This window comes from Ciconia boyciana, chromosome 24, assembly GCF_034638445.1.
Source record: "Ciconia boyciana chromosome 24, ASM3463844v1, whole genome shotgun sequence".
Lineage (NCBI taxonomy): Eukaryota > Metazoa > Chordata > Aves > Ciconiiformes > Ciconiidae > Ciconia > Ciconia boyciana.
In genome coordinates, this window is record NC_132957.1 from 4672971 (window position 1) to 4700963 (window position 27993).

Sequence of the window (27993 nt, forward strand, 5' to 3'; positions counted from 1 at the left end):
AGTGCATATTGTGCTTTTTAATTCCACTGTGCTTTTTAATTCCACAACAGCCCAATAAACCCTTCAATATTTACTTAAGGGGATTTTATGGTCCTCTTGTTTCATGAAGGCATTTATAGGAGCTCTGATCTTACGCCATTTGCATCATCAGCCATTAATTTGTGAAAATTAAATAAACAAAAATAGCTCCCTAACCTTCTTCTCCACATGCCTACTAAATGCTGCAATATTTGTTGGTCCAATAGCTAGAGATGGAACAAAAATACAGCCAGCCCAACCGCTCCCTGTCCCGACGCTACTACAGACATTCCAACAGGAAAAAGCTGGGAAAGGATTATGAAGTTCTGGGAAAAGATCCATTTTAGCTATTAATGCTTATTATCACATTTTCTAAGGTCTATAAAGCTTTTTAAAGATTACTTGGGATGAAGGAAGCTATAGGAATGTTATGATCCCAGAAGATCTTCCTAAACAAAAGAAAAATGTTGCTATGACCCTGCGTCAAGCTGTTGTTCTGATTTTTTTTCCCCAGCGCTGCATTAGCTTTCCTTCTATGTCCCTCTTGTGGTAACTGCGGAGAATTGTACATCTGCAATGGAATAGCTAATTCGCAGCCTCAAAAATTTCTGCTTTGTTGCTGCATTTTTGGTGCACTTTTTTAAATTAAAAAATTTCTTTCATTGAAATTTTGTCAGTATACAGGGGAACAGTTTTTCTTTTTAAAAAAAACAACAACAGGTATTCTTTGCTCTTGCTTTTACTAGTACTCAGGCTAGGTAAACTAGGTAAAATTGTACGGAATTTTAATTTGAAGATTTGTTTTAGGGAAGAGGCAAGCAAAAGGAAAAACAGAGAGAGAGAGAAAATGAAGAAGTTTAAAAACAATACGAGCTACCTGAACATTAAAAAAAAAAAAGAAGAAATAAAGAGATTTTAAAATGCAGATGTGAAGTGACAGAGCAGATAAGAAGGTAAAGTGATTAAATATGCATAATAAATTTACCAATTGCATTTATTGTTCTACAATGTGTTAATGTATTGCTAACCACAGTACTTATTATATAGGCATCACCATCAGATGTGTAATGTGTGAGCATTCCTTCAGCATTCTTTGTCAAGAACATCGGATCTCCACTTCATACTCATTTCCCCCTAACCTGAATTGTTTTATCCCAGGATAAAAATACACCTTTTTTTTTAAATCCAACCCTGTCATTTGAAGTAGCAGTTTTGCAAAGATCCCTCACACTCAGTTTGATTGGCTCTGAAGCCTTCACGTCATGATGACACTTTCTAGCACTATCTCCATGGCTTGGAGTTTGCAGAGACCAATCAGTTCATTCCTTGTCATAACAGCTTGTTTTCAGCCCTTTCTTGTGCAGTCCTGAGTGGAGGATGTTATCAAATCCCAGCGCTAGTGTGTCTTGGAATTGAAATGAGTTTCAAGGAAAGTCCTCTGGCAAAGCCAATTATTTTGAGTCAGGACTGTGTTATTTCTACCAACACCTAAACTGCTGTATGCATCAGTTTTACACTTAGAATAATCAGGAACCTTTATTATCACCTCTTCAAGATAAACCCCTTAAACTTTTTAGCTCATGGAAGCAAGGAGAAAGCATCTTTTTTAAAATTAAATTCACCCACATTTGTTCTCTTGGATAGCTTCTTATGGCTAAGTATGTCCTGTGAATTCTAGCTTCTAACCATGCATAAAAATGGTAAAGCAGCAACATTTTCAGAGAACGTGTTCCAGTTTTCTGAAGTGTTATCTTTTTAAATTTCATATTGGATGCACAACAGTAAAGACCAATGCGTCAGAGTGCCATTTCTCTGCGTTAGCCCAGATTTAAAAGAGAAAACTTTCACAAAACATGGCTTACACAAAAAATATTGTCTAGGAGCTTTGTAGTGTAGCCTGCATACATGCCTCCATCTTTATCTTTAAAAGCACCAAAGTAGTCCACAGAGTTTCCAGCACGCAGTGAACTACGATTAAGCAATAATGTCATGAAAATCAAATGTACCCTCTTCACAAGCCATGATTAATTAATTCATATATTGGTATAAAGACTAATCGCAGTCTCCATTTTTAAACACAGTAACCAGGAGCCCAATGGCCACAACCAATTGCCAGTTTGATCCCTCCTCAAAATATATCAAAGTGAACTGCAGGCTTTCCACACGCGACTCACTCTGGCTTTACTTTTGCTTTGTGTGGTGGGGGATCTCCTCGCAGCCCTCCGGCTTCAGCACCTCAGACAGCAGCACCATCTTGTCCGTGAAAGCGGCCAACGGTCGTTGGTGCCCCCCTACCAGAAGCCAAATTTACCTTCTGAAGGCACAGTGAGCTAAGGACCTGCGATTTTCAGCGAGTTTTCCAAACAACTTCTCTTCAAAAGCATTGTTATTTTTGGTGTTATGTAGGGGACTGGGAAAGAAATCCAGCAGCGCATCAAAACTTTGATCGGTTTCCAAAACTTCTGAGGATTCTGTAAACCAGCCAACTGTTGCAAGTACGTTCTGTTTATTAATAAATAAGTGATCATACCAAGCAGCCCACCTGGTTTTATAAATTTCTCCTTCAATTCTGCTTTCATCCTCAAGTGGGATTTCACATTTTCTCACAGTTATGCTTCTCTCTGAATTATGAAACAGTTAATTTCTGGTTTGTTTTAAGAAAGCACCAGTTCAGTTCAATTCATCCACGGATGCTTTCCAACCAAACTTTCAGTGGGTTTTAATTCAGTTGCGTTTCACCTTTAGTAATCAAGAGTCTCAACATTCAAACTGTCTTGTTAACACTGATGAACTTATGTATGGGTATACACTGACTTATCTTGATGTCACTGTGTTAAACTGTAGCTGTAACTGTAACTGTAGTTAAACTGATGTGACAGTCATAATTCAACAGTCAATTCTGCCTTTTATTTTAGTGGCTTGTTGGATTAACCTACTTTAATCTGAATCTGGAATTATGTATGTATGATATTATAGTATGATAAACTATTGGTACAGTCTATTGCTTCATAGAGGCTTAAAGCTAAAGATTAATTCAAACAGTCCGTATGCAGAAGTGATGACTCCTGTATGCTCTCTACTCGTTCTTTCCCCCTCTGTGCTTGGTGCATAATATTCCTAGGACAAGGATGCTTTTCAATCTTCATCTAGATCTTTTCAGTCTAACAGCTGCAAATCTGGTACATGTTGTTTCAGTTCCAGGCTTTATCCTACACCAAAAGCAAGAATAAAATTAAAAGTTACTTATAAAAGAAGATACATATTTGCATCTTATATTTGAAGGCTTTAGTATAGGGAAGAGGGACTGAATATCTAGCCTTTCATATCAATGTTTTTCACAACACACAGAAGTTATCTTAAAAGAGATTTTTTGTGTGCTAATAAAAGGATGTTGAAATGAGGGCACCCAAATCCAAAACTTTGTTTATTTATGGGTAGAAACATGTGCTACTCACCTTCTCTGCACAACCCAGTCATTCACCTTCCCTGACCTTGGAGAATCTCTGTCGTCAACTCCACTACCCTCACCTCATAGCAACTCAGCTCTCTATCACACTGTTATATTAGATACTACAGGTATAATAGGTATTACAGCTAGAGCAGGTATTACTATAATACCAGATCCTTCTTCATTACCCTGTCTCAAAACACTTAAAGCCCCTGCATAACTCCCTTACCCAGGCTATGTCTCTGTTAGCAGAGACCCTACACGCTCGTTTCAAACAGGAATGCGAGGCAGGCAGGCCACAGAACCAGCAGCTGCAGCTCCAGGCTCACAGCAGGCACAAGGGGATAAAGGGCCCCATGTTGCCTCCACAGGGGCAATCGCCACCACGCCTCCCCTCACACGAACCTGGTACCACTACAGGGCTCCCACCCCCACCACCACAGAGGCCACAGCCTCCACAGGGCCCATCCGCCACCACAGCCCCCCAGCCCACTGGAGCCCCCCCCTCCATCGCCTCCACAACGGTCGACAACCACCACAGCCCCTCTCCTCCCTCCAACCGCCCTAGGGCCTTTCTCCACCACAAGTGCCAACCGCCACCTCAGGGGCCAAGCTGCCACCTCAGAACCGAGCCGCCTCCGCAGCCCGCCACCGCCTCCGCAGCCCGCCCTTCCTCCTCATCTCGAGGGCCTATTGGCTGGCAGAGCAGTCAGTCAGAAGAAAGCTCCGCCCCTCCCCACGAGGCGGGGTGGGTGGGGGGAGCGCCTCTGACAGCGACCCCCGCCCCCGCCCGCCAGGTGGCTCGCGGCACCTCCCCCGCGCGGCGCGGCGCGAGCCCCTTCGCGCCTTCCGCCGGAGCTCCGCCCCTTCGCCTGCCCTCCCCAGGTGTGTGCGTGCTACGTCACCCCTCCCACGCGTACGGGGCGTGCTGGCGTCGTCGTCCGCCGTGCGCTCCGCGTCACCGCTCCTGGCCTGGCGCGCGGCGGCAGCAGCAGCAGCAGCAGCAGCGGCCGGACGGTTCCGCTCGCAGCGCCTCGGGGCTCGCTCCTCCGGCGGCGCCCGCCCGCCGCCTCGGCCGCCTCCCTCCGCCGTTGGCTCCGGCCGCGTGGGACCGCCCGAGCGGGGCGGCGGCGGGCTCGTTGGTGGCCGGCTCGCGCGCGCGGCCTGCTGCGCGCGGCGGATCCTGCCGCTCGCGTAGCGCGGCGCCCGGGCTCCCTGAGGTGAGGCCCGGCCGGCTCGGGCGAGGGGGGGGTGGGGTGGGGAAGCGCCGCTTCTCCTCGCCGCCGCCGCCATGAGCGTGGAGGCGTACGGCCCCAGCTCGCAGACCCTCACCTTTCTGGACACCGAGGAGGCCGAGTTGCTCGGAGCCGACACTCAGGGCTCCGAGTTCGAGTTCACCGACTTCACTCTTCCCAGCCAGACCCAAACCCCGCCCGGGCCCGGGCAGGCGGGGCCGGGACAGGGCCAAGGGCCCCCCGGAGCGGGGCAGGGACCGCCAGGACCGATCGAAGCACAGGTGAGTCCGCGGCCGGAGGCGGGCTGTGTGTTGCGGGGGGGGTCAGGGCGTCTCCGCCGTCGGGGTTGGGGGGGGTCCGGAAGGGGCGGGCGGGCCCGGCCGTGAGGCCGGCGAGGGGAAGCCCTGGGCGGGCTGCGGGGTTGGGCGTTCTGCCCCCCGGCAGCGCCGGACGGGGAAGTGGAAACCGCGTGTGGCTGCTCGCCTGCCCTGTGGAGAGGAGGCTGCCGACTCCGGAGCGGGGCCGCCCGCTGCCGGCACACTGTGGCCCGGCGCAGGCCGGCGGCCCCTCGCCGGCAGCGGGGGACGGGCCTGGCAGCCGGGCGCCGTGCTTCTGCCCTGGAAGCACAGGGAGAGCGCGCTGAGGGTCAAACTTGCAGCCGGTTGTCTGCTGGTAAAGCCCGCGGGCTCCGCAGTTGTATCGTGACAGTTGTGTTGCTTTTCGGTGCGATGTGGAAGTAAAAAATGAGAAATGCTTCTGGATGTCACTTCAGGTTCTTTTTAAAGCAGATATGACTGTAGGTAGTACTAGGTTATAAAAAGTTGAGTACTGTGGCAGTTCAGCATTACTTCATTTGATTTCTTTCTTTCTAGGACTAAAAGTAAAATACGGTTTGAATTTTTTTTATCCTTACTTCTTTGCCACCTTTTCTGCTGCACAGTTGCTAGGCTGGTTTGTTTGGGGTTTGTATGGGAGTGACAGTGGATATGGCCTGAGATTTAAGTTCAGAGGTCTGGTTCCTCATAACTTAAAAACAGGTGATTTTTTTTTTAACATAGTCTGTTGGTGCCTGGTACATAGATGTCAATTAAATTGTATTTATTGAACAATTCACGAAAGCAAAAGAAAAGAGGGAACTAGGGTTACATGCTCACAAGTAAAGAAGTGTTGCAGATAAAGATACTGCCTGTTGCTCTGTCTGTAGTAAAAAAAAAAAAACCTGAACTCTTCCATGTTTTTTAAGAAGTCAAACTTTTCTCCATTTAAAGATTATAGAATATTCTGCTGAGTTTCACTACATCTAGATGAATACTCATGTAGTCCCATTACTAACAATTAAATGTTCATAAATCATCCACATTTTAAAGGATGAGTTTAAGGAGGAGTTGAAATGCTTTAGGTAAGTTTTTAATCCTGAACCAAACATAGTTTGAGTGGGCTTAATTTTTCCTTTTACTTGCAAAACCTGATTTGTCAGGCTCTCTAAATGATAGAGCTGTGGAAACAGAAGTAACCAAACTGAAAATAGGCCGGCATGTCTAGGCACTGAGAATCTACAGGTGTGCAGTGCAAGACTGAAGGTGGTATTATCCTGTCCCAGCTGTATCGGGTTTATCCCAGGACAAATTGAATGACTTGTGCTTGAAAGCACTCAGTGTACAGCCTGGGCGTAGGTTAGTGTGTTTATATGACAGAATTAGAGACGTGGCCCCATGGGCTGTTTGTTTATTTTCTGTTTGACAGCTTTTGAATTTTGGGTTTGGTAGACTTTATCCAGTTTGAGCACTGAGATAGCAGAACTATTAAGTAGTAAGGTCGTGTCTGTTTACAGTCAGGCTAGACACTAATTGATTAAAAAGACAGTTTTAATAAAATCTTAGTTTTTAAAGCTTTAATGGGTTGTGATCATTCCAGAACTCACAGTAGAGAAAATGTGGCCAGAAGAAGAAGAAAAACCACCCCAAAATAAGCCTCATAAGCTAAAAGACCAGACGAGAGGATTAATTTGTCTTTTTTTTGTCTAAACATGTTTGAAAAGCCTTTGAAGTAAAAAGAAAAAAAAACTATCTGGAGAGCACGTTCAGGTACTAGTATGTCTGTAGCCATCCATCCTGGCAAGAAGGAAGGGGATTTTTCTTTTTGTTTTTAAACTGAATGCACTTACGATGTTTCCGCAAACTCTTGTGGTCATCATTTTGCTCATTTTGACTCTAGAAGTGTAGGGTTTGGGGAGGGTGGGGAGAGGGAATGGACCTATTGCAACAGGAGCTCTCAGAAGTGTAGTAAGTATAGTGTACTCCTGAGCTGAAGTACAGCAAACTGCAGATCCCTGGATCTGTTTAGACTTGTACGTTTCAATGGTCTCAGGAGTGATAAGATCACAAATTAATAAAGATTCTGGGGAAAATTTTGCTGCCTTCAACAAATAATTTAAACTTGTTAAGTCTTTTGGCAGGGGACATACTAAATAGTAACTTCTAAGGCCCAAAAACCGATCACATACATTTTGCTTAATTAAATGTTGTCACTGTGATTATAATTAAGGCTACTTGAACAAATAATTTTTATTTGGAGCTGACGAATGTTGGAGGTATATACATTTACTCCACTTCATATTCTGATAATATTTTTAGTGCCCTAGTGTTTAAAAAGGTTAGTTGGGCAATACAGAGCACCTCATTTCTTAAGAAAATGTGATTGATTTAGCCACTCTATAAGAGCTTCCTTTCCCAATGTATATTTAACTAATAGTTTAAGAGGATGTTGTTACAATTGATTAGTGTCCAATTGACAAAAGATAGTGAGAGGTTAGTAGCGCAGAAGCTGTGTCTACTGTTTTCTTGTCAGAAAACTATATTTCTGTTGTTTATGTTCCGTTGATAATTAAAATAAAACATAGGACTAGATTTTTTTCTAAATATTTTAAGATAAATTCTGATTTCTGCCTTATTTCTTCACTCTTCCAGGCAAGGACTTAGTTATGATGCTAGGAAGCAGTCACATGCTCGAGTCTGTGATGGACAAGGCACATGGTGTTAATGTGTTAGCCAAGCTGTTTGAGTGAGTGGTTGAAGGAGGCTGGGTCAGCTATTAGGTTTTTTTTTTTTTGGTCTAGACTATGGGAGCTGGATTTAATTTCTAGTTCTACCAAAGACTTTTTGTCTTAGCAAAATTACTTACTCCTTGTTGCTCAGGTCCCCATCTGGAAATACAGTTTACTCCACGCTGCTTTGGAAGGTGGTGTGGCAGTGAATGTTCTCAGTGATGTCCCTTCCTTATTTTGAAAGGGAGAACAAATAAGCATAAGAGATTATAATAAGGTACAGTAAATAGTCTATAGCTTTAATGTAAAGAATCTACAAACAACAAAGAGTTGGGTTATCCATGTAAGTCCAAAAGTGTGTATTTTTTCTAAAGTGTGAGGGGAAAATTACCTCAATGGGGACAGTGTGACTGGGTGTCCTGCGGTTACTGTGCAGGGTTGAAGTGCATTGCCATGACTGATTGGACTGCAGCCTTGTAATGAGAGTACTCTTCTAGCAAAATACCTACTTAACTGCAATTATTTTTCTTGTTACAGCTTGAAATGCACTACTTTAAAGTAGAACTACATTAAGTGGGTATAGCTACACTCACCTGTGGATCAGCTGCTGATGTGGGTGGGCTATTGTTAGCCAGAAGCACTGTGAGAAATTGAGGTGGTAATATTCTGTTACCACTGATCTGGGGACTCACTCACATGGTCAGTAGAAGCCACTACATAAATTACGTCATCTGGTTTGCTATTCTGTAACTCGGTTCCCTGGACCTTTACTGTTGTCTCTCGACCAGTATTTTAGAGGCCAGAAAAGGAGTGAGGGAGGGACTAGTACCTTGGTGATAGTTTCGGAGCACCTCAGTGTTCAGATTGCTGTAGCTGTTAAACTTGCTGTGCCAGAAGTTTCAGTCCAGGCTTTTAAAATAGAGAAGCCCCCCCTCCCTTATACAACAGTTGATGGTGCCAGATTTTTAATAATATGCACAGAGGCTAACATCACAGGAGGTTTTAGAACAATAGTTGAGTCACTTCCTCGTTGTGTGCCTGCCAAGGCTGAGTACTCGCTGCTGGATTTTCATAGTAACAGGTGACATCATTCCTGCCGAACTCTCTGAAAGGGTAGGAGCTCCCTGGGGTGGAACTAACACCATCACCTGGTGCAGAAGTACAAATAGCTTGCAGTTGTTGTAGTTTCTTGGTTTTCTGCCTTCAAAAAAAAAAAGCTTTACAATTTTATTACTGTTCAGCAATCCAATTTTTTATGAGCACCCCCAAAAAAATGGATCAAACTTGTCAACTGATGTGTATAATAATGGAATAGACTGATAGAAATGCACCTGTGAATGCTGCTATCTGTGCTTCTAAGAAATTCAGATTAACTTAAGGCTTTGGAATTCCACCTGTTCCATGATCAGTTAATAAGTTATCTTTGTATTTTGTAAAATGGCATTATTTCAAATAGATATTTATCTTGAAGCATCTGTGGAGATGCTATTTAAAATGGATATTTATCTTCAAACATCTGTGGAGATGCTATTACACAGTGAGCTGATCGGATTTGGGTTCATCGTACTAATGGGTTGTTGCATGCTGATGCAGTTTCTTTTGTTTTTTTCCTTTTTCCCTCTACTTCTTTTGCACATTCTGTGCTGCTGACGGTTCCTCTTGGCTGATTCTTTCTATTAAAAGCCAGTACTTGGAGGTAACCTCAATAAAAAGTCATACCATTTAGATTGTGTTTTGCAAACGCACCTCATTTCATTTGAAGATAATGAAACAAAGCTTGTGTCACTGAGTCCAGTTCCTTACTGCTGAGGGCAAATGTGAAGTGGCTTACACTTTCTTCTAAACTTAACTCTTGCAATTGGCTGTTAAATTTTAATGTGCAATACTGAAACTAGCTGGTGTGGAATCTAAATGAGACTTTCAGAGAAGTAAGCTTGTTTTGATTTGCTTATGAGTTACAGCTTTAAAATGCTACAGCAACTATTTTTATCAAATTTCTTCTAATAAATATTTAGCATTCTTCTCACTGTAGACAGCTTTCTTACCTCTTGTCAGAGAATTAAGTTACAGATACCAGATAAATTGCATTAAATGTCTAAGTGCAAAAGAGTTATTAAAATGCTGTATTGATAGACAAAGGCCTTGAGTTATTCTCATGCTCCCATTTATTAGTTAGTTCAAATTTTCAGAAATAAATCTCATCTTGTCTAACCCAATACCTTTAAAAACCTTGGGGGGTTTTAATACATCTGATGATTTTGCTGTGATAGGGAAACTACCTTACAGCACTCGCCAAAAATGTTTTGTTAATATCGTGCTAATCGTTGCAGCCACTGTGGTGGTCCCGTTCCCACCTTTTTCCACGCAAAACTAATGTGGATTATGGTATGCTTATCTCTTCTCGGGTTTTAGGGAGATCTTGGCTAAACAAGTCAATCAAGTGGTTGGGTGAACAAAGTTTTGGGGGATCTAGCCATCTTGGGGTTCTTGACAGCATGGGGTTCAGGTGCTGAAGCTCCCCATGGCTGTTGGTCTGTAGAGATGCAGCAGTGGAATTAAACCAGAACACCTCTGAGGGGCAAGGGCTGCTCTAGCCATGCTGAAATCTGATTTGCGACATTCGTGCTTCTTGATGCTCCTTCCTGGTGGTAACCGCACTGTACTCAGTATTGCCAAAAAGGAGTTATTTTTAACATGAGAGAGACTTGGTGTGTAAGTTGCTGACACAGCACCAAATGTTGCTGAATTTTATGGTTTGGGCAGTTAGTGCATCGGCAGTGGAAAGAGAGCACACCTGTTCTGTGTGTGCTGTGTTAGCACACTTGCTCTCTGAAGTGTGGTGCTCTGAAAACTTGAGCTGCTTTACTAGTTTTGATGGACTTTTGCAGTTTTCTTGGATAAGTTAAGGCCTCATTTTTTTAAAGGTTGTTATATCGTAGCTAAAACAAATTTAAAGGAACACGATAGTGACTGTCATACCTGATGTATTTTGCAAGTATGTTTGTTTGATTCAGTATGTAATATGGTTAGTGTATCTTGAACAAGCAGTGCTGCCTGGAGAGTTAGCCACTCCACTGAAAACCACTTTCTGCTATTTCTCGTGCTATTTCAATTTTTTTTTAATTAGGCTTGTATGAGGTTTCCTGATTACCTGCTCTCTATTGCCCAAGTGTTGTGAAGTTGTTTTTCTGGTATCTTGGGTGGGGGGGAACATTGATTTGGTGGATAGAGAACAGCAGAAATAGGTGGGGAAGGTCCTATATGATAAAGATCCTGTTTTCAGGTAGATTCCTGGAGTAAAACGAAGGATGAAAAAAAATGTTTGATACTGCTGGAATTGTTTAAATGGAATTTTGTGTGTTGTGTAAGACTGTATGGAAAAATGTAATCTGCGGAAAAGCAATCTCCTTTTGTTAACTTTTTTCTACTCATCAGTTGGAGTTTAAATAATCCTGTAAAATAGGAGCTAATGAAGCAAGTCTTGATTGTGTAACTGGTATGTGTTTTAGCTCTTACTAGCATTTTTGTTTCCTTTTGAGATTCTCTAAATACGAGTTTTTGCTTTGAGGAGTAGGGATTACTGTCCTTGGCTTCATGTTTTGGAGTCTATTTTGATCGTATAACTTACTACTGAGCTTGTATTTCAGGTTAACGGACCTGATGGCATTCTGCAGAATGGAGCTGTGGATGATAACGTGGCTAAAACCAGCCAGCTTCTGGCAGAATTGAATTTTGAAGAAGATGAAGAAGATACCTATTACACAAAGGATCTTCCTGTGCATGCTTGCAGGTAAGACCTAATCTTGGCTGCAGGCTTATTTCCAGAGAGCAGGAGCACTTTGTGTGAGTGAAAGGTGTATGCTTAGGATTTCTGGAATTTGAGAGCAAATTTCTTAGAGACAGCCATGTACTGGTAGGAAAGTGGTGCCCTCTGGTGAGCTCTTGTGTACAGTTACAGCTGCCACGTCCAGTGGGTCTTTGACCTTCCTTGAGGAATAGAAGGCTGAGCGATGGTAATGGTGGGAAGTGTTAAAATACTTGTGACTCAGAACAGAAGTCTAGTTCGTGTTTGATACTTTTACCAACGCTCATGTTCCCTAATTTTCACTTCCTCTTATTTTGGACACTACTAGGTAGTTTAAAATCTTGTATTTGGATTTTCCTATAAGCAAGTATCCAATCACTTCCTGTTTTTTCATTTTTAATTCCAGTTACTGTGGTATCCATGACCCTGCTTGTGTGGTTTACTGTAACACCAGCAAAAAGTGGTTCTGTAATGGGCGTGGAAATACATCTGGCAGGTAAATGGTCAAATGATGGAAAGAACAATGACAATCTCGTTTTAGTGTGCTTGTTTTGAAGTGGTATGATGGCTGTGACTTACATTTTGGTGATAATCAAAGTCTAGTGACTTAAATGTGAGCCTCCAGCCTCCTCTTTAGCTTTTCCGCTGTTACCAACTTAGACCTCAATCTCAGCAAAACTTGAATCACTTCTGTGACGTGAGCTTGCTGCTTCTTCCCCCATCCTGTGTTCCTGCAATGCACAGTAGAACTGATGCTCTTGACCTATGGAGCTTCAGGAGGCTTCTTTCAATTACCAGTAACATAAAAAGAATTTTTTACACGTTTCCTCTTCTTTCGCACTCACCTACCTTAAAGCATTCATGCACTCAGAAACCATTGAAACTGTGTTAGCAGTATCTTTGCTTGGATGAAAAGAGCAAGATCTTACCCCTGTCTGCCACCATGTAAATAGATTTTGTTTGTGTCTTTTAATAACTGAGCTGATATATTAAGTTAGGACTAAATCTGATTTTTCTGTTGACTTCATATAAATATATGTCCTCTCTGGTTTCAGCCACATTGTTAATCATCTTGTGAGAGCGAAGTGCAAAGAGGTGACTCTCCATAAAGATGGACCTCTAGGAGAGACTGTCTTGGAATGTTATAACTGTGGATGTCGTAATGTGTTTCTCCTTGGCTTTATTCCAGCTAAGGCAGACTCTGTGGTTGTTTTGCTGTGCAGGTGAGAGAATGCCTTTGTTGGCATGTTTCTGTCAAGTCTGTTGCATAACCTTATTTCTAAAGGGCAATGCTTGCTTTCTTTTTGTACCAAAATATATTTTATACTCTGATTTGCTACCGTTTTTCCTTTAAATGATCGCATAGACTTCGTGAATTGTATACAAGTAGATAATGGAATAAAGAAGCATTTTGTTGTGCTGGGCAAATGTCTTTGGTCTATAGAAAGGTATTTCTCCCAAATGAAGCAGTACTTAATGGAAGAAAGGTGTTTTTCCTCTTTGTTAAACTGTGATTTTCAGATTTGGAAGAGTAACAGATGAGTTCAGGAAGTTACTCTGGAGCCCTGCTGGAGTAGTGACTCTATTACACAGTATGTTTTTTTTTCTGTCAGCTTGTAGAATCATTTGAAGATGACAGCAAATTGGAAAATGTTCTCTGATAGGTTCTATCAGAAATCATTATTTTATAATGGTATGTATTTTTATTAAATGCTGTCACTTACCGTGTATTTGACAGTAGAAGGTGTGTTTCTACAGAATGCGTTCTCCTATTTGTTTAAACAGATGGGAAGTAATCCCGAGTGTTTTCTGATATGCATGTGCATAATCTTAATGGACTGTAACCACTTTCGAAGGTGTGTCATATTTAATATTTTAGGTGCTGAAAGTTTCAGTTCTAGAAACCCCCAAGAAATACTGCTTACAATACAGAGCCTTCCCAGTGTTGAAACAGCAAATACAGGAACTAAAAAATGAATTGGGCCAGCAGGCTAGGGTTGTTTTGTTTTTTCCTTTTAAGTGAGATACTTGAGTTGTTTTAAGAGCATGATAAACCTATTTTTACACTTCACACAGACTTTTTCTTACACTTGTCTAATTTAATAATTTTTTTCAATATTTTGGTTGTGCAGGCAGCCATGTGCCAGTCAGAGCAGTTTAAAGGATATTAATTGGGACAGTTCACAGTGGCAGCCTCTTATCCAAGATCGCTGTTTCCTTTCATGGCTGGTAAAGATTCCATCTGAACAGGAACAGTTGAGAGCACGGCAGATTACGGCTCAACAGATTAACAAACTGGAAGAACTTTGGAAGGTATGTGCTGCTTTTCAAACACTGGTTATATTTTACCATGTGCTAATTTTGTGTTTTATGAAGGAGGGCCAAGACTGTTTTAGCATCTGTATAAGGCAGGGAGCATATTTACATCACATGAGGTTTAAGTCTTTTAGATTTGACAAGCAATGCAACTGGGAATTGATCAAAGGATTCAGGAGACCATTTATCAAAGTAGGAGGGTTTCACCCTTAGCTTCTTCAGCTCTGTTCAAGTTGCACTGTCAGGCAACCTGAAAAAACAACTTTCCTTCCCCATATCAAGTCTTTCACTTGTTTCTGCTTTACATGATGACTAGCTGAGTAGGGAACTGTTAGTCCATGCTTGGTATTCAGTTACTGCTTTTTGAGAGGTTTTTCTGTACATCCTTTAACGCATAACAAACCTGAGTGGATTTGAGTGAGCATGACATAATGTCTTGGTGTAGTTTTAACAAGTTGTTATACCTTGATATAGCTTCTTGTAGTAGTAAAACACAGTATTATCAGTCCTGTTGCACAGTGAGAGCTTGTTACTTGTTTGTACTTAAAACTCTGAAACATAACATTTGTGCTTTAAATTCTAGGAAAATCCATCTGCAACCCTTGAGGACTTAGAAAAGCCTGGTGTTGATGAAGAACCACAGCATGTCCTGCTTAGATATGAAGATGCTTATCAATACCAAAATATATTTGGTCCTCTAGTCAAGCTTGAGGCAGACTATGACAAGAAACTCAAGGAGTCTCAGGTAATATGCTTGAAATACATCTGACGGGACTTCTGACCAGTTCTCTGGTATCAAACACGTGGTCACTGTTAACAACATAGGAGGGCTCAAGTGAAATGTCTTTATTATGGTACTATTACATCACAGTAATTACAGTAGTAATAGTGATCTATGATAACAGGGAGAGGAAAGAAAAATCCTCAAACTGAGGTTTTTAAAAAGAACTTGACACACTTGGGAGCTTCTGTGTTCAAAGTTTATCTTTCCAAGTACCATGTTCTGTCATAGAACCGTGCAACTTGGCCACCTTCTTTTACGTTATCCTCATAACCTGCAGTTACCTTTGTCAGAGTTTGCAGCTAAACTTGAATTAAATGAGGTCATGCAAGCACTTAGTGAATGTTTTGAAGGTGGGGGAGAGAATAACGCAGATGGTGATTACGACTTTGTTTCTCATTAACTAAGTAACTCTTTTGTAGAACAGAATTATCTTGTGCAGATGGTGTGAACTCAAGTCCGTAAGAATAAATAGAGATATTTGTCTATACTGTGACATTGGAACAGCAAGTTTTGTATTTCTCCACTATTTTGAAGTGTAGGACAGTGAGGACTGTGATAGTTGGCAAACAGCTCTTTAAGAACATAATAGATGCCTTTTCTTTACCATTAGACCCAAGATAACATCACGGTCAGATGGGACCTGGGCTTGAACAAGAAAAGAATTGCTTATTTTACTTTGCCAAAGACTGATTCAGGTAATGACAGCTTGATTGTGTGTTTTGTCTGGGGTTATTTTTATGCCTGGTGAATAAGATCAGTGTTTAAAGAACTGTGATGATCTGGCCTGGGATATAAGATAGTATTGTAAGTTTTTTGTGTTGGGGGATGGTTGTTCATTGGTGAATATTCTGAGAGTGTTTTGTCCTTCCTTTGTAGATATGCGTCTTATGCAAGGAGATGAGATCTGCTTGAGGTATAAAGGAGACCTGGCCCCTTTATGGAAGGGAATTGGTCATGTTATCAAAGTTCCTGATAGTATCCTTTACCTTAGTAAGCCTTCAGGAAGGCTTAATTGAGGGTTGAAATCTCTGTGAGAAATCAGTAAATGTGTATAAAAGTAATTCTGAGATCACTTTAATTTGTTGTGGGGGTCTGCTAAAAAAAAAAATTGGGAAAAATAAAATTCAAATTTTTGCTATAGATTACTACTTAACGAGGTTCTACAGATTATGGTGATGAGATAGCCATTGAGCTGAGGAGCAGCGTTGGAGCGCCTGTGGAAGTTACTCATAACTTCCAAGTGGATTTTGTATGGAAGTCTACTTCATTTGACAGGTATTGAGAAAGCATTTCAAAACTCGGCAGATAGTGGGTGCAGTTTACTGTAAAGTTCCTTTACCTTCAGTGGGAATTTTTGAACAAGAAAAGTTGTATTGTTTCATGACACTAGCAATCGGAAATCTGAGTGTGCCCAATGTATGAAGTCCATGATATCTGGTTCATAGAGCAACAGGCCTAACTGTTACTAGAAATGGAATTAATCTGAATGCCATCAAACTGTCAATTTTTCTCACTTTGAAGGCATGCTTAAGTCTTGTTGCAAATATGTCAAGGGGGGAAATTGACCTTATGTTTAGTAATACTTGGAAGGTAAGAAGAAAAAGTTTTGTAGTTCAGCTTCCTGAACGCTGCTGCATCATGAACTGCTCTCTGACTTCAGTTGGCATTCCTGAACTTTGAATTGCTTTAGCTGAAATTTCAAGGCATTTGAATTGGCTGTGGGGTCAGTAGGCTTCAGACATCTGTACTGCGTTTTGTAAGATAGGAGTTTGTTTATTATCCTGAAAGAGAATACACTGAGTACAAATTTTCTTCAAATCTTGCACCTAAAATTACTATTGCAGATTCTGTCAAAGGCTGGTGTTTCTCTACGGATTTTTCTGGTTATAATACTTTGTAGTATTCACAGGGGGAAAAACAAGGTCTGTGTTCTTGGAGTCTAATTTTTGTCTCTTAATTCTGTTAGTGTTCTACATTGTTCTCTTTTCCCAAGGTGTATTTTAATTTGTTCCTGATGTCTGATTAACCTTTGTGTAGGACACTTGTGGGTAGCTGTATTTGAGATCATACTGATAATTTTTTTTCTGTCCTTCCCTCATTTCAGAATGCAGAGTGCTTTAAAAACATTCGCTGTGGACGAGACTTCAGTGTCTGGGTACATCTATCACAAACTGTTAGGTCATGAGGTAGAAGATGTAATTATTAAATGCCAGTTGCCAAAGCGCTTTACAGCACAAGGACTTCCTGATCTCAACCATTCTCAGGTAACCTCATCTCCTTTTTACTACACACAAAGAATATGATAAAAGGATTTATGAATAGAGGTTGAACAACTTTGTAACTTCCTATGCATTGAATGCTAAATAGCAATAAAAAAAAATTTATAGGTTTATGCTGTGAAGACTGTCCTGCAGCGTCCTCTGAGCCTTATTCAGGGTCCCCCTGGTACCGGAAAAACCGTGACATCAGCCACAATCGTCTATCATCTGGCTAGACAGGGCAATGGGTAAGAACTATTCTCTGTAAGTCTTTATGTATGAGGTTACTTTATTAATGGTCAAAGAGTCAACTTGATTTTAAAAATGAACATAATTTGTATCATTGAACTAAAAAGGTTTTCTGGAAGTATATTTTTCTGGGAAGACTTGTGCTTATTGCAGAAAATATTCTTCCCCAGCATATTTTTAGGGGATGTGTGTCGTAACACATGATTTTATTACAAGTGTAGTGGAAAAAATGTTTACAGCTCTTTGAGACTTACTTTTTGCTTAATTTTTTTCAAGGCCTGTGTTAGTCTGTGCTCCAAGTAATATAGCTGTAGATCAGTTGACTGAGAAGATCCATCAAACTGGGCTGAAAGTGGTTCGTCTGTGTGCTAAAAGTCGTGAGGCAATTGACTCTCCTGTATCCTTCTTGGCATTGCATAACCAGATCAGAAACATGGATAGGTAAGAAATGGTCGAGGGGGGCAGGGAAGCAAAAAAACCCACTGAAGTGTTGTGATGGACACAACCGATTAACTGTGTAACGATGACAACATGTATCTGCTCAATGTGATAACTTTTTTTGGTTCTATACATGTGTCATATTTAGTTCTACAAATAAGTTCCACTGTAATCCTACCAAGTTGTTAATTAGGCCATAAAGCAAAATTCCTTTTTTTTTTTTGCAGCATGCCAGAGCTTCAGAAACTGCAGCAGCTTAAAGATGAAACTGGAGAACTGTCATCTGCTGATGAGAAACGTTACCGTGCACTGAAACGAACAGCAGAGCGTGAATTGCTTATGGTAAGGTTCCATTGGTTCTAGCAGCTTTAACTGCTTTCTGCTGCTTGGGGCTTAGTTGCAATTTGCTGGTGGAAATCAGAGTACAATTTAACTTTTGGGGGGACTCCTGGAATGGTGTTGAACACTCTTCCATGTAGAAATACTGTCTATTGATGTCCTACTTGATTAATTTCAGTTGCATTTCTGTCTCAGAATGCAGATGTGATCTGTTGCACGTGTGTGGGAGCTGGTGATCCAAGACTTGCAAAAATGCAGTTCCGCTCCATTCTGATTGATGAAAGCACACAGGCTACTGAGCCAGAGTGCATGGTGCCAGTTGTCCTGGGAGCAAAGCAGGTAGGAGCTGTTGGATTTCATTAAAGAAAATAGTTTATAAATGGAGGAAGTAGCATCAAGCAGTAACATTCACAGTGTAGAAACTTAGGGATACAAAATCCTTTCCTTTCATGGAAGACACTTCCATAACGTAGATCTAAATTACTTTATTTTGTGTTACTCCTGTTAGTTTTTTTCTTTCATGGCATAATCTTTGCCTAGAACATGTTGGTCCTGTTGGAACAATCTGGAGACTGAACAAGATTTTATTCAAGAATGATCAGCTGAGTAGCTAGTTGACGCTAAAGGTTTATAAGCCTTAGATTAGATCTGAGGCTTATTACAAATCAGACTGATTAGTTCCAAATATATTTTATAGTAGGATGTTGCTGTCATTTCTAGCTATTGGGCAAGTTTTGGAAAATACCAACTGAGATCAAACTTTCTTTTCCACAGCTTATTCTTGTAGGTGACCACTGCCAGCTTGGTCCTGTTGTGATGTGTAAAAAAGCTGCCAAGGCTGGTCTCTCTCAGTCTCTTTTCGAGAGGCTTGTGGTGCTGGGGATTCGTCCGATTCGCCTGCAGGTGCAGTATCGCATGCATCCTGCACTCAGTGCTTTTCCATCCAATATCTTCTATGAGGGTTCACTCCAGAATGGCGTTACTGCAGGTAAGCAAGAATAGTACTTCTGCAAATTACTTTCTTTTCCATTCATTAAGGATCAAAGGAAGGATTCTTTAATCTAGATAAGTTGGTTTTTTTAATACATTCACTTAAAAAGAGAATTGACACTGCACTTACAGTTTTGGGTCTTTAAGGTGCTTTGATATGAAAATGAGTGTTCTTGCTAGTAAAGCAGTGCTAACTTTTTTTTTACTTACTGTTTTTTGTGCTCTTCAGCGGACCGTGTGAAAAAAGGTTTTGATTTCCAGTGGCCGCAGCCAGATAAGCCAATGTTTTTCTATGTTACACAAGGACAGGAAGAAATTGCCAGCTCAGGCACCTCTTACCTGAACAGGTAAACAAAATTCAACACTGAGATATAAACTTATGCTGGCACGAAGTATTTTTAAGTATCTCAAATGTAAGGGAGATTGTTAAATGAATCTGTTAATAATCCTGTGACATCCCTTGGAGACAGTCACAATTAATGAAGTCAAGGGAAAGTGCAATATACAGTTCCCACTGCAAACCAAATCTCTAAGCATTTCTCTATCCTTCAGAATCTCTGCAACAAAATTCATGGTATTCTGTATTCACCATAACTTGTGGTGCCTTGCTGTGTGTATAAAGGCATAACAGCTAAATAAAGGCTTGTGTTTTCAAAGAAGAGTTACTTTCTGTTTCTGTGAAGGTGGTATCTGTACTTCAAATGAGCCAGCCCACAGACCTCAAATGTATTGTGTGCTGGGATGCAGTACTTCAGTGCTATTGATTCTTATGTTCTGCAGTACTCCTAAATTAATAAAATGCTGTTTCCTGTTAACAGCTATGATTGAAATAGCTTGTGTGCTTTTTTTAATAAAAGCTGCCCTCAAGAATAGTGCAGCCTGAGCTGCGTTTCGGAGTTGATTTGTCCCAGGCTCCCTTTACAGTAAATGAAGAGAAAAAAGGCATCTCCAGTGGGAACAGTTCAGATCTTAAGTGGGTTTGAATTGTTCTGTGGAGGTGTGTGTGTTCCTTCACTGGTAGCATAAGGAGCACAGGACAATTAAGTGCCTAATATGTGGGATGAATTTGGGCCAGCGAGTAAACTGACTGCAGCTGCAGCAGGAAGTGCTGATCAAGTCCCATTTCGAAGCCAGAATTCCAATAGCTCCTGAAGCAGAGTCCTAAGTGTTAGATTTTGGCAAGGGTGCAAAAGGGATGGGAACTTAATTTTCTTTTTTCTATCCCTTTTTTCTACATATTCCAACTTCTTTTTCAGAGAGTGAGCTTGAAACGTTTTGCTCCTCTTGGTCATGTGCATTTGTTCATGTGCCTGGAAGGGAAACCAGACCAACTTATGAAAAATATCTGCTGTGATATTTTTAATCTCAGTCTGTTTCATGAACAGCATGTGCAAGACTGCTGAATGCGGCAAGCCAGATTGTGCACAAACAAATGGCACAATAGTTGGCTGACAGGGAGACTGGCATTAAAAACATTCTATATTTAAAACTTTAAGATAAAGCAACTGAAGGATCTGTTTGCACAGCAGGCTGGAACATTTTTAATGATCTCAAAGTACATATGTACATTTAACTCTGGTAAGAAGTTCCATTTCAGAGTGATGGCCACCATGAATTTTGCTGTTCCAGGAAGCGTAGTCGTGTAGTTCTGAGGAGGTGGAGGTGTACGTTAAGGAGAAATTTCTGTGTCATTCTGAGACCTTTTTTTAGGTGTTGGCTTTTGCCTGTATTCCTCTGGCTGAGCATATCTATGCATGGCCTAAGTCAAGAGGCGATAGTGGTGAATGTTCCTGCAAAGCTTAAGCCAGATTAATCAGAGTGCTTGAGCAATGCAGTGTAAAATTGATCTTTTTCTCGAAGTAGCCTTTCTGACAAAAGGCTAGCACAGCATATATATTCAAGTTTTTTAGACCCATTAACTTGCAAAAAGTTAGACCTAAAGCCTTGATTCTCCTTAGATAAACAAATCTCTCTTTCTAGGACGGAAGCTGCCAATGTGGAGAAGATAACTACAAAGCTATTGAAAGCTGGTGCCAAACCAGATCAGATTGGCATTATTACTCCTTATGAAGGTCAACGATCCTATCTGGTGCAGTACATGCAATTCAGTGGTTCCTTGCATACGAAGCTCTACCAGGTACGGAGTTTTGCACAAACGGGAACACTTGGATGCAGAGAAGCTAGAAAAGTCAGATATTGTGAAACTTCTCAATATTTTCACTTTTAGTCTGGCTTCCTAGGCGTCAGTCTGTGTTTATTCTTTAGTCATTTTAGAGTGCTTTAGTTGACTGTAGTTAAAATAGATGAGGGAGAAGAGTTTAGGAGGTATCAAATGCCAGTAAGTGTCAGGGGAGCAGTTGGCCAGATGGAGAAAGCCCTGTTAAGGTCTCTGTTGAAAGGAAGGCTTCAGTGAGTCCATCCTCTGAGGACTCATTGAGGCACAGAAGGGAGAGGTCATTAGTGCTTCAGCTGTGGAAAAGCTTCAGTCAGCTTGTGTCTTAGATAAAAGCATCAAGCCAAGAGACACGCAGGAAACCAAGCTCCATAAATTCAGATGGTCATATGATTTATTTGCTTGGGAATATGTCCTCCCATCAGTGGAACTCCTCTACCAAACATTAAAATTTGTTGCTACAAACAAGGTGGTTATATGTTTAATACAGTCTGTTTTGAAATCTTGGTCAGTGTTTTCACTGAAGGAAAACTTGGTGGAAATACTTTTACTTCTGCCAGGAATGATCTGTCCCTCTGATTCAGGTTTGTTGGTAGCTGGGAGCAGCAGTGCTAATTTGGAGCTGTCTTACTACGAGGTTTTGGAATAGTCAGAAGTCTTTTTGGCAACACACCTAGAAGAGGATGCTTTCCATAGTGCAAATGCCAGTTTTGGGGAAATATGAGAACCGTGAAGGAGTGAACATAAAAGTAATTTGTCCTAAACTGAGACGGTCTGTTCTCCTTTAGGGAAACTATTTAGTGACCAGTGGAATTACCAAATCATTCGTCATTACAAAAATAACATTTTTGTCAAATGATGGGAACTGCTAGCGCATGGCCAACGCATTTTGTAATGCCTCTTGGTAGCATAACTGTTTTGCACTGTGCTTCCGTGATTTACATGTTTTCCTCTGTTTCAGGAAGTGGAAATTGCAAGTGTGGATGCCTTCCAGGGACGAGAGAAGGACTTTATTATCCTTTCTTGTGTGAGGGCCAATGAACACCAAGGAATAGGGTTTCTGAATGACCCCAGGCGTCTTAATGTAGCTCTTACAAGAGCAAGGTGAAGTAAAATTGGGCAAATTTTTGTTTATTCTAGAGACCTAATTCATTCTGCTGAAGCATCGATACAGTCCAACTAACAAAAGGTCTGTGTTTTGTGGGTAGCAGGCCCATTCCCCACCCTGTTTAAGGGAGCCTTGAATGATTTCCACATTCCCTACAATTTACGAGATCAGTCTGAACCTAACCAGTGTTACCATTTGGCGTCAGTAGTCCGTAGAAGCTGCCATGTCGCTCCCCTTTGTCTGCAGGACAGAACTCTTCCCTTCATCTGCTTCTTTATCCCTTCCATCAACTTTTTTTTTTAACCATTTTGCTTCTCTTAAAATTGATTTGATTACCGAGAAGAGTAATGCAGAGTCAACACTACGTTGGTTGGCTTCCTTGGTGTCCGCAAGGTTTAAACCAATACGGTGTGGATGGTTGAGTACGCTGGGTTTGGCAAGCCTGCAAAAGGAAGCTTGTGATTGAGAAACTGGCTGCAGCAATCTCCTTTTGAGTGTTTTGTCATACTACAGAAATAATCTGCTGTAAACAAAATTGTGTTAGGATGTCTTACACCTACTGCCATGGACTTCTGTTAGGTGCCTGGATTTACTGCAAAAGATATTGACTTCGAGGCTGTTCTGACATTAATGTCACATGGCTTTATTTTTAGTCAAAGTTAACTTTAGTTTCTCTGTTTGTCTGCTGTTGGACAGGTATGGAGTAATTATTGTTGGGAACCCAAAAGCGCTGTCTAAACAACCACTTTGGAATCACCTGCTGAATTACTACAAGGAGCAGAAGGTTCTGGTGGAGGGACCACTGAATAACCTCCGGGAAAGCCTTATGCAGTTCAGCAAGCCCCGGAAGCTTGTCAATACCATCAACCCAGTGAGTTGACCTCTCCTGTGTCTCAGATGTTTGGCGTGAAGCAATTGCGGAGTGATTGATCAATTATAAATGGATGGAATAAACAGTCGCCCGCATAGCCTCACACACCCATAACTTTCCATTTTTGTTGCCTAGTTAATGCAGTGTGACCCAAGTAAGTTGCTGCTTCAGCTGTTTCTAAGTTGAGCGCTTATAGAAAAGCCTTTTTGGTGCTTTTTTTATTGCTCTTTATTTACTGCAAAATTTTATGAGGGGGTGACTTCTGTGGCGAATTAAACTGGTTTGTGTAGAAATGGCAAGCTCATTAGGCATGCGTACTTAATAGCATTGTACTTTAATCCTCAACCTGCAAGTTTTCTACTTAGTCCATTAACATAAGTAGTCATTTGGGGGGGGAAGCTTGTCAGCGATCACAGAAGGACAGTGATAGGAATAGATCAAGGGAAGAACTATCATCAGAACTTCAAAATAAACTGAAAATTCATCAAGTGTTTCACAGTTTGAGATAGGCTGCCTGTAGAATCTTTTTTTTCCTTGTTGTCATGATGTAGTTGAAATGATAATTGGATGTTTTCTGTGTATTAGAACCAGTTAGTTTCCACAGCGCTTGTTGAGTATGTGTTACCTGTGGAGTTTAACCAGATTTTTACCCAAAATAACTTAAACTGAAGTTGCAGTGCAAAGTTTTCTATGCAAAGGCTTTGTCTAACTCCTATAATGCTTCCAGGGTGCCCGTTTCATGACTACTGCCATGTATGATGCACGTGAGGCTATTATTCCAGGATCTGTCTATGACCGGAGCAGTCAAGGTAAAGGATGCTATCAAAATTAACACCTCTATAGATTTTTTTTTTCCCCCAACTAGTCCTTGGGGTATGATATCTTACAGACTTCAAACTTCTAAATGTTTGAAGAGCCACTACAGAAAAATACAGAATTTAAGAACTGAAAATGTTCGTGATGTGCCTGGATTTTGCTCTCTGTGTATAGAAGCCCCTACAGTTGAACTTGATGTCTGCAGAGCAAGTAAAAAATGAGGGGAAGGGGTGGGAGGGGTGTAAGTATTTCAGGAATCTTAGATGGTGCTGTAGAAGAGTAACTGTGTAGGGATGAGCATGTGTTAGACGAGTGTCTGAAATTGTCAGGTGTGGAATAAATGGTGAGCTAGAAATATTGGTGGTTCTTGGCAGTGGTAGGCTTGTCCTTTCAATTTCTGCTTCTGATTTATCCCGCTCACAAGTCCTCCCATTACTGTTAAAAGCAGGAATGTGAATTGATTTTTAAATATTCAGGATGCCTGAAACCATTGTGGCTCTTCCTCCCCTCCCCAGGGCGCCCATCCAACATGTACTTCCAGACCCACGACCAGATCGGGATGATTAGTGCTGGCCCCAGCCACGTCACTGCTATGAACATTCCTATCCCGTTCAACCTTGTGATGCCACCGATGCCACCACCGGGATACTTTGGCCAGGCTAACGGACCAGCCGCAGGTACGGGAGCAAGGGGGAAATGGTACAAACCCCACATTTTAGGTTGGAAGTTAGAGAATGGGTTTTGCTACTCTTGCAGCAGTGCTGGTGAGAGTAGATAACGATGTGCTTCAGTAATGAATCTGAGTTGTATGGAGTACAAACACAACAGCACTGCAGCCTCCAGTGAGCGTCCCTTTGCAGTGTCTACACCGGTGGTTCTGCCTTTCGAGTACATATAAAACATTGCCTCTTGCGAGTGATCACGTCTTTATAGAAACAGTTAATTCTCACGTGTTTGCATGTGTAAGACTTCTCACTGTTGGTTGGAATAAACGCTTTTCCAGGCCGTGGGGCGCCAAAAGGAAAGACTGGTCGTGGTGGGCGCCAGAAAAATCGTTTTGGGATTCCTGGAACTAGTCAGTCAAACCTTCCAAATAGTCAAGCGAGCCAAGATGTGGTGTCCCAACCTTTCTCCCAGGGTCCACTGACTCAGGGGTATATCTCCATGAGTCAGCCATCACAGATGAGTCAGCCTGGGCTCTCCCAACCAGAATTATCACAGGTAAGCAGAATTTGATGTATAGTCTGCTCTTTTTCCTGGGTTTTATGTTGGTGACCTGTGTGCATGCGCATCCTTGTTTCCTGGTACTGAGGAAAATGGAAACTAAAACCATTTTCAATGACTTGGCCACAGCATTTCATACTCTTCCACTTGGTGGACTTTCTAAGTGCACTCAGGCATAAAAGTGAAATGCTGCATGTATAGACTTCAGCTTGAGCCTTAACTTTGAACTGCTTGCCTGTTCAACAGCCAGCTATTGCAAAAACCTTTCTATTTGTGGGAATTCTGCAGCAAAAAGAGTAGATTAAAAAAAACCAAACCACAACCAAACAAAAAAATTCCCAATGAAACAAAACCTGGCAGCCAAGGTTAATGATGTTCTGCTTTGTCAGGGAGCACTTGAGCTTGATAATGAGTTAGAGGCTTAACACACACTTTCATTTTCAGGACAGTTACCTTGGTGATGAGTTTAAATCTCAGATTGACGTGGCGCTGTCACAGGACTCTACTTACCAGGGTGAACGTGCATATCAACATGGCGGAGTGACGGGACTGTCACAGTATTAGAGTGTAAGGCACTAGAGGTTCACTCCTCTGCTTCTTACTCCCTGATTTAAGTTCATGAACACAGTGTTTGTTTTAAGAGTGACATTCCTAATGCAACTATTGTCTTGCCTTGCTTTCAGGTTGAGGAAGAAGAGCTAAGCTTGTGTGGAGCTTAGTTCATCAGCATTTTATTCTGGGTAATAAAAAAAATAAAATAAAATGGATACCTGTTTTCCACTGCTAAAACTGAAGCACCACTGTGTGAGAGCAACAGGAGAAAGAAACCAACCAACGGAGAGGAGAGAGAGAGAGAAAGGAGCGCGCGCGAGAGAGCCCACTGCTAGCTCACTGAGACAAGGAGACTGACCGGAGAGGAGAGAGAGCACCGAAGGACTGGCTGGCGCCTCACTGGGAAGGCAACTCACCCTGAAATGAGTGGTCAGCTGAGTCCCTGCTCCCCCAGTCAAACAAGCTCGAGAGAAGGGCCTTAAGCAGGTTTCACTTCATTCCATACTTCTCTTTGCGAGCAGGGCATTACTTTTCAGAGCAGATGGGGAGAGGAAAACCCTCATCTCAGAGTTGTTCTCGTTTTAAAGGGGTACTATATTTTAGCAGTTACCGTTTACATTTTTAGAAGCAGAGTATCGTGAGAGAGAGAGTTCCTGACTAAGTGACAGCAAGCCAAGCAGAAATCCAGCGGAACGTAGCTGATGCTCAACTCTGAGATGCAGGTTTTGTTGTCCAACACTGGCTCTGAAATCCTAGTGTCATCGTGTCGCCCACATTCTGAACGGGTCTTTTGTGACAAGGTGGTTTTAAAGAGATTCTTTCAAAGGAGCACTGAATTTTTAGAAGTTTGTCTCTGAATTCTTAGTGGTGGACCTGGGAGATCCTTGTTCTGAGAAGCTTACAAAAAGTTTAAAACAAAACTAAATTAGAGCATCAACCTTGAGAACTTTCAGTGTGATTAAAAGTTGCAGCAATCAGCCTCTTCTTCCTACATTGGATAGCAGTTAGAGTGAGAGGAGCCTGCGCGCTCGAGCAGGAGGAGGGTTTCAAAGTGTTTTCTGTATGCTTTAATTGGCTACTGTCTGGACTCGACTCTGTGAAAAACAAGCCTTTCTGTAAGATGAACTTTGCGCTTGAAAGGGGATGGGTTCCTGTGCCCTTCGGCCCTGGAGGAAAAGATGCTAACAGGCCTGCTTTACTCGCTCCCTCAGATCTGGGGAAGAAGTAGTGGAAACTGGGGATTATATTGGTTTTGAAGTAAAGACTCTACAATGTTACCGAAGCAGGTTGGAAAAATGGACAAAGCAGGCAGTTGTTGGAAGGTGGCCTCTGATAGCTGGGTATAATTAGAGATAATGGGTTAGGCTTTTGTGTGGCTTCTTCGGTGATTAATGCAGATAGCTGAAAGATTCAGGTGTTGAAAACCAAACCCGGAGCCTATTTTTCAGGTAGTGGACATGGCTGTGCCATCAATGCTGGCTTGAGAAATAGCTGGAAGTCAAAACTGAAAACAGCACATAAGAGAAGCCATCCAATTTCTAAGTTGTACCCATGTCTTAAATAAGTCATATGGGAACACTGGGAGCATTTTATTTCTGTCTAAACCTTTTTAGAAACAGCGCAGAGAACTTAAAATTCCTACAGACCCATTTTTATCAGATCCCTAAATTAGACTAACCTCTACCTCCTAATTGGCGAAGAACAGTAGAGTGTGATTCACTAACCTAGGTGTTTTTAAAGTTTGAATTACGTTAGCTTTATACTCAAAGGGCTCCAAGTGTTTCTAGTCTTTTTTTTGGGGGAACTCAAAATACCTCTCATATGAATGTACTTAAATGACGTAAAACCCACTTTTTGTAACTGGGGGGAAGCCCTTTCATTACTGTCCTTTCTGTAGATCGTTGACCCGCTTTCATAACCTGTATTTGCTGTAGTTTTTCCAGAGTGTCTCTCCCCCAGTGCAGACCTGGTGTAGCATACCCACGAACCGTGAGTAGTGTGCACATAAACATGGAACAGGTGTTCAAAATTTTTGTTCAGTCCTGCAGCGAACGTAGTTCAAGCACTGCAAAAGAAACTTTCCAGAAATGAAAACCATTCTTTTCTCATAAAAAGCCTCCAGAGTTTAGACTTCTAAAATGTGAAAGAATGGAGACACAGGCCACCTTCCTTCCTTGTAAGATGGACTGTTTTATTTATTAACATTGCCGAAGGGCTTTTTAATTTTTTTTCCTTCTGTAGGCTGTGTAGTTGCATAGACTTTTTCCGATAGGTTTAAGCTGTAACCCTCTGTGCACTGCAATTCATTGGAGTAATGTAACCCCCT

The 27993-nt window shown here is 41.7% G+C and overlaps 2 protein-coding genes across 12 annotated transcripts in view; one reads left to right on the forward strand and one right to left on the reverse strand.

Annotated features, from left to right (window-relative positions):
• COMP (cartilage oligomeric matrix protein) overlaps window positions 1-4930 on the reverse strand; it is a 38113-nt gene extending 33183 nt beyond the window's left edge. For 5 of the 10 annotated variants that reach the window (XM_072845606.1, XM_072845601.1, XM_072845599.1 and 2 more), the window contains exons 1-2: window positions 4799-4930; window positions 1881-3227 (exon numbers count right to left, since the gene is read on the reverse strand). The gene's annotated coding sequence lies outside the window, so the exon portion shown is untranslated. Of the gene's footprint in view, window positions 1-1880; window positions 3228-3473; window positions 3880-4386; window positions 4527-4798 lie in introns of those variants that run through there. The other 5 variants (XM_072845602.1, XM_072845600.1, XM_072845597.1 and 2 more) reach the window with 5 other exon arrangements.
• UPF1 (UPF1 RNA helicase and ATPase) lies at window positions 4741-27891 on the forward strand. 2 transcript variants are annotated; one of them, XM_072845594.1, is made up of 24 exons: window positions 4741-4982; window positions 11392-11534; window positions 11956-12045; window positions 12605-12772; window positions 13682-13862; window positions 14449-14610; window positions 15260-15344; window positions 15526-15624; window positions 15807-15924; window positions 16754-16913; window positions 17037-17155; window positions 17433-17597; window positions 17822-17936; window positions 18129-18272; window positions 18708-18921; window positions 19153-19270; window positions 20904-21060; window positions 22058-22200; window positions 22901-23075; window positions 23803-23884; window positions 24407-24568; window positions 24895-25112; window positions 25560-25682; window positions 25799-27891. In XM_072845594.1, the coding sequence occupies exons 1-23, from the start codon at window positions 4758-4760 to the stop codon at window positions 25677-25679; spliced, it is 3363 nt and encodes a 1120-aa protein (XP_072701695.1). In that variant the 5' UTR covers window positions 4741-4757; the 3' UTR covers window positions 25680-25682; window positions 25799-27891. The 2 variants fall into 2 exon arrangements, with proteins under 2 accessions (XP_072701695.1, XP_072701696.1); XM_072845595.1 differs by having other exon boundaries at window positions 15816-15924.
• The last annotated feature ends 102 nt before the right edge of the window (window positions 27892-27993 follow it).